Source organism: Morone saxatilis, unplaced genomic scaffold (assembly GCF_004916995.1).
Source record: "Morone saxatilis isolate NCDOM2014 unplaced genomic scaffold, NCSU_SB_2.0 Contig3, whole genome shotgun sequence".
Taxonomy (NCBI): Eukaryota; Metazoa; Chordata; class Actinopteri; family Moronidae; genus Morone; species Morone saxatilis.
In genome coordinates, this window is record NW_023339873.1 from 11,269,693 (window position 1) to 11,276,102 (window position 6,410).

The 6,410-nt window shown below is 39.3% G+C and overlaps 2 protein-coding genes across 5 annotated transcripts in view; both read right to left on the reverse strand.

Annotated features, from left to right (window-relative positions):
- Positions 1–1,162, reverse strand: part of znf292a (zinc finger protein 292a) — a 12,476-nt gene extending 11,314 nt beyond the window's left edge. The window contains exon 1 of the mRNA XM_035674009.1: positions 981–1,162. Within this exon, the coding sequence (XP_035529902.1) occupies positions 981–1,130 (150 nt within the window). The 5' untranslated portion in view covers positions 1,131–1,162. The remainder of the gene's footprint in view (positions 1–980) is intronic.
- Positions 1,163–2,298: 1,136 nt separating this feature from the next.
- cga (glycoprotein hormones, alpha polypeptide) overlaps positions 2,299–6,410 on the reverse strand; it is a 4,686-nt gene continuing 574 nt past the window's right edge. For 2 of the 4 annotated variants that reach the window (XM_035674132.1, XM_035674131.1), the window contains exons 2-4: positions 3,988–4,099; positions 3,618–3,808; positions 2,314–2,611 (exon numbers count right to left, since the gene is read on the reverse strand). In XM_035674132.1, the coding sequence (XP_035530025.1) occupies positions 2,537–2,611; positions 3,618–3,808; positions 3,988–4,081 (360 nt within the window). In that variant the 5' untranslated portion in view covers positions 4,082–4,099 and the 3' untranslated portion in view covers positions 2,314–2,536. Of the gene's footprint in view, positions 2,612–3,617; positions 3,809–3,987; positions 4,100–4,188; positions 4,322–6,410 lie in introns of those variants that run through there. The other 2 variants (XM_035674130.1, XM_035674129.1) reach the window with 2 other exon arrangements.

The window sequence follows — 6,410 nt, forward strand, 5'->3', positions numbered from 1 at the left end:
CCCCCCCCTTTTTTTTTTTCTTCCCTCAAATAACTTTTAAGTTGAATGAATTCCTCCTTTGCCGGTTAATGCGCTAAACACACAAACCAACAATCTCACACATATTTGGTGCAACGGCGGCGATCGCTGCGGTATCAGAGGGATATCAGGTAAACGGAGACCTCGCATGATATTTACATGGTCAGGGCAAATTAATGAGGAGGATGTGTAATGGAGTCAGTGACCACTGCCACACTTTCCCTTTTTTAAATCACTGCCTCAGCCAGCTGCAGCCAGATCGCTGCTGGCTACAACACTGACATCAATTTAACATCTTTTTTTGCTGCTGGCTGTGTGACTGTAATAAACATCTCCGCTGATGTGGTTAGCTGGATTAATTAGTGCACAAGGCCTGGGCTAGCACCTTGGAAAAATCATTGATCTTTCCGTACGATAAAACAGCTTCACAAAAAGTAGTCCCTTTTTTACACCCAGCTAAAACTTAAACAAGCATGGAGATGCAGAGTTATTGCGTTTGAATGATATTTTCCACGGGGCTTACGACCATGTAATTCAGTGCATATCAATGCAATCGCCCTGTAAAATCTCGCTAACGTAGCTATCCATTTTTTGCACAGCATGACCACTGCACAGGACAGGGGGACCCTGCATACCAGCTAGCAACATCCATCTGCTATTAGCTCTGTGGCCTGGAAAATACGAGTAATACATGCACAGTGCGCACACACTGGTGGGACTTCTCGCCGCGTGGATAGTCAGACTTTGCAAATAAGTGCAAGCCACCGACCAACAGCACTGAGAGGATGGCTGAAAACCACGGCGGACGTTTTTTCCCCCCTATCTCGAAATGCCAGGCAAGCTAGCTAGGGCAGCTAGCTCCTTAGCTACATTGTTGTAGCCAGCGTAGACGCGCATCCTCGGCCAGGAAGCCAGAGGGGCTGCAGGCTGCCCGGGATGAGCAGCAGGAGAGACGGGCTCACCTGGCAAAACTCCTGGCAGAAATGCAGGGAGGCTTCCAACGGAGACTGCGAGCTCTCTTTCAGAGCTGTAGTCAAACCCTGGAACCGCTCTCGGAGCTCCTCGATAGCTTTCCGTGTGTCATATTCCTTCTCTGTCTCCCCCTCCGCCATCTTCACAACAATCACGACCGCGTACGCACAGATGTTACGCTGCCAGAGCCGCACACGCACGCGCACGCACGGGGGGGTTGGGAGGGTGGGGGGCGAGTACACAGTGTGCTCCACATACACACACACACACCCCTGATGTCAACAAAGCATCCATGACCTTACAGTGACACAACACCACACTCTGCAGCACACAAGGCTGGACGTGGAGGGTTTGCTTATGAGCTAATCTCAGGATGACTGGACTTCCCCCTGAATGCTCCATGCTGTATCCTACCATCCTTAGCACAGATATACTGCAGGTCGGCTGTGACCTGCAGGCAGTGAGCATCAGTAGGCTCCAGCAAGACACGTTTCAATCAGCCTCCAGCATGGGAGGGACAGATATTGTCAGCAACATCCCTGATTCTGTGCGACTTGGTCTAGAACACTTCAGCAGGTCAGACAGCTGATTAACCACCTTCCTAAAATGTAGCATGTGCCTTGTGGTATTCTATAAGTGGTGTAAAAACTATGTTGAGAAAAAATGAGAAAACTCTTTAACAAAGAGGGATGCTGAACTGTAAGTATTAAGTACTTGCCGCAGTATGATGTGCACTACCATATGATGTTCTTCAGGTTTAATATTACCCTCAAAATGAGGCTACATTTATTTCCACAAATAAACTAATGGGTTTAATTACATTTCTTCACATCACAATCTTCACACACCAGAATGACATTTATATTTTATATAAGCGTCTTATAAGCATTTAATTTCAAAATAATTTGAATTCTGGAGCTGTTCTGTTTTTGATCATATCACAAAACCTTCCTCAGTAAATGGAGTTTGCTCAGATGCCATGGAGTTGGAGAAGTTAAAGTTACCATAATTCTTCCTCGTTTTTTAAGCACTTCGATGGCTTCTCTCTGATCTTCAATTTCAATTCTGTTGTTTATTGCCTACTTGACATATATTTTGGCTGCCAGTTCTGATTATAGAATAAGGTTTTTTTTTAACGGCACAAGTGTGTAATCAACGTGATGTCAGTTTTCACTTATGTTAGTATTCCTTACATGACATTAACGGACACATTTGTCCAAAGCAACTTACTTTAACCAAATTGTGACACACCTAGAAAATTGATCTCACACACACCATATTCCCATTAATTTCACTGTAAGACACATTCATGAAAGTGCAACATCTGGGTGCACATTTTAATTGCTTTTCAATCTACATTTAATCACACATCTCTATCAATGCAAGAATGTAGGCTAATTACACATCACAGACACAGAATTGCTACAAAAATATTATCTGGCAACACAAGAAATTACATTTTAAAAGAGAAGAGCTCATGCATATTAAAAGAAGCACAATTTGTTGCCATGCTGAGTGCTGCAGAATGGTCTCCAGTTCCCATCTGTCATATCTTATGAAAATAGCAGGTGCTGCAGTGGCAGTCTGTGTGGTTTCGCACCTTTATGCCGGCCACCTCTGTCTGAAAGAGAAACAGATGAGGAGGAAGAAAAAAGAGTGAATTTTAACCGTCTTATCAATCTACAGCAGCAAAAATGCATGATGAAAGGCTCTTTTTAGCAGCTTGAGTCAAAATGTTTGAATGTCTAAACACGGACCAAAACCAGCACTGAAATAAACTGTGAAGTTAATTAAAAGCAAACATTGGTTAAAAAAAAAAAAAGAAAAAACATAAAAGCTCAGAAATACTCAGATCCTTTACTTAAGTAAAAGTACCAGTGCCAGAATTTAAAACTCCATTATAAGTAAAAGTACTACAAAAGTTTTTATAGGTAAAAATACATAAATATGATAAGCTAAATAAATAAGATAATAGAGAACTTTATTTATACTGGGGGAAAGCGCTGTGCAGCAGTGGCAGTGCAAAATAGGAAAGTTACAAATATACTGAATGCACAGAAACCACAGTCCTTCTTTTGTACAAAAAAGTTTATCTCAAGGTAAGTAAGTGCAAATCTTCCAAAGTTACAGTCTTTTTGGTATAAAATATAACTTCAGATAAACTTTAGAATATATTTTGGCACCAATAGAGGTCTGCAGATTTCTTGTCTCCCATCACATAATCACATTAGACAGGGATCTGTTAACCTAAAAACTATAGACCTATAAACTACAGTATTTTAGACTATTTCCAAACTGGAGCATTTAATCTGTAGATATTAGGAACTATTTAGTTCTGTAGTTTCCTGCCAAAACAACCAATTTCTTCAATTCTTATTTCTATTTTAATTGTTTCACCTGTTTTTATAGATTTTCTTTTTTTCAGTCTGTTAGCAATAGTAGTGACAGATGGGACACTTTGGGAGAGAGAAGGAGATGCAACAAGAGAAACAGGGAAGTGACTCTTTAGGTTCAAGACATCCCCTCCAAGACCCCAAGACTCATTAAAATCTTACTGTAACCTCCGCAATGTATAAACGTTTACAGTATATAAAGAAAAGTTTGCCTGATGTGTTTTTTGTCTTCACCTGTACCTCGTAGCTGTGCTTTGCGACGCAGCATGTGGCCTCCGAGGTGATGTTCTTCGGGATAGTCATCGTCTTCATGGCCTTGAGAGGTGTTGGGTACGCTCTGGAGAAGCAACAGCCCATGCACTGATAGACCGGACGATCCCTCGAGAAAACACTGTTCTTTCTCAGTGTGCACTCCTCACAGCCCACTGGAGAGAGACGGTACAGGTTTTACAACCAGAATCAAAAACTACTGATCATGGGCAGCTTGTGAGAAAGTACCAGTACACATTTGAGATCTCACTTTACATTTCAACAATTAGTTAGTGGTATAGTTTGAGACAAGAATACTAAACACAATAGTACTTGTATTATAAGCAAATCTTACTGTTTGATAAGTCCATGCTGGGGTAAGAATCAACTACGTAAAGAATAAAAGACAACAGAAGAAGAGACAGTCCAGCTGATTTCACTGAGCCCATCGTGGTTGCAGCAGTTACCTAATAATACGGAGAGAAAAGGAAAAGGTCAATAAAAAATCTATTCAATCAAAGCACAGGTAAAATCATAACTAGGCATAGAGTATCACCATGTTGAGAGAAAGTTCCCCCTTCATTGTGCGTCTGTGCAGAACAGCTTTTTATTGAGGACCTCAGCTTCAGTCCGGGTCGATTTATACATGCGTCCCTGAGTCTGTGACGACTCCCTGGATTAAGTGAAACCTACCAACCTTATCAATGATCTCACTGACTCACTGACCACTTTGCAACCTTTCTCGTAATCCCTTTGAAGCACAAAATGATAAGAACAAACAGGACAGTCAAAACATACTTCCATCATCCTTTCGTCCTGACTATATGCTGCGTTTAATCCCTGGGTTTTTGTTACTTGGTAACTGGGGGTTGTTATTATTTGTCATGTCACAGCAAAGGGTCAACAGTTAGGTTTACTGCAGGAAGACCGTTTGTAGGCTGTAAGTGGCCTTGAATTATGAAGAGTGGAAAAGGGTGATGCAGAAATCTTACATTTTAAAGCAATGTCCTCAGGCTAGGAGTCACAAACGCATTGAAGCAGTATTCTTAGTTCTCTTCAACATTTAAACTCATAGACCTTAGATGTTTTCCCTTGACAATGACATGATCTGTATTTTACAAAAAACAAACTGTAAAATCTGATTAATTAATTAGGTGTAAATAACATTTCCTCTGATTTCCAGATAGCCCCTGTCAAAGCTGCTTCCTGGCAAAACATTAATGAAATCAATTATTTGAGAGCTTCCTTGAGTTTCTCAATTTCTCAGTTTAAAAGAAAACAATCCCACATCAAAATCTTAGAGCTGAAGGTTAGTCAATGAATTGATAACTTGATTGGAAAATATTTTGATAATTGTTAAATGATTTCTGTTATTATTAAAGCAAAAAAAAAAAAAAACCTAAACAAACAACAACAAAAAAACATTCTGTGGTTTCAACTTCTCAAATGTGAGGATTTGCTGCTTTTCTCTGTCATATGTGATTGTAAATGGAATGGAAGGTTTTTTTTTTATATTTCATAGACTAAAAAATGATTAACCAATTACCATAGTAACCAAACCAAAGTCATAAACAATCTGCCTACAGATCATAAATGAATCAGTATGCAGTTTAACACTGAGTACTGTAAATATATTGAGACAATTGCAGTCTTTATATTGGTGCCCTGTATCACACATAAAAAAAATATTGATAATAATACTAAATCAAATGAAAACTTAAATGAAACTTTACGTAGACTATTGATTTTGGGTGTATCCTTTTTACCCAAAACTCATGTCAGTGCCTTGGCTGCTTCAAAACTGGAGGAATTGATGGATGGAAGAAGTTATGAATAAATGGAGAGATATCTGATAGCTGTTAGGTAATATCCATCTGTCCACCTCCAACATCCGAAATGTCAAGGATGAATATGAATTTATTTTGTATTTCATGTCTATTTACTTAAGTACCCATGTCCTGTGTCCTTGGTTGTGTTGGTGATAAATCCTTGGCCTTGGCTCGTAATTCTCTAAGTGTAGTTGTTTAAATCCCGGAGATGTTTAAAGCCTGTTTTTTGGCTTGTATCATAGAGCCCTTTTTCCCAAAATTGTAACATTGTTTTATAAATCCTGTAATAAATGGCACTAATTGTCATCCCTGCTTATAAGACTGATATTAGTGGCTGATGCATTGTTTTGGCTTTTTGTAATTGTATTCGAACTATCGAACTAAATGTCCTGTTTCTGTTATTTTTAAGCATAAAAACATAATCTCAAATATCAACTTATAAAAATGAGACACATCTCATCTGTGAAGATGTCCTGGTTTTCTCATATCATGCTTATTTGTCTGGAATTCTTATATAACATCAGACTTGGCCATTTGCAACAGTGTCTCAGATAACTAACAGACTCTGAGCCGGGTATTTAAGATGCTAGAGATGATGTTATGAAATATTTAAGATAATGGATGTTGATTAAAACCAAACTGTTACAGTTCATTGAGAAGAGAGGCAACCGAAGGATTAATTTGAGGACATTTGCAGCTCCCCTCTCTGTATATTTGAATTATCTTCTCGACCTGCTACACATCCTCCTGACTTATAAAACAAGGATAGGTACTATGTTTCTTAAAGTCCCCCGCCACTCAAAAATATATGTTTCCTCTTGTTCCCACAGTTGGATGTTTGAGCTTCACTGTGCAGAATGATGTATGTGCAGAGTTTGACACTAGAAGGATGTTTTCACATTCATCTGCTGAAAGTGGAAAGTTTCTCTGTGCTCATTGAAAATCTGAT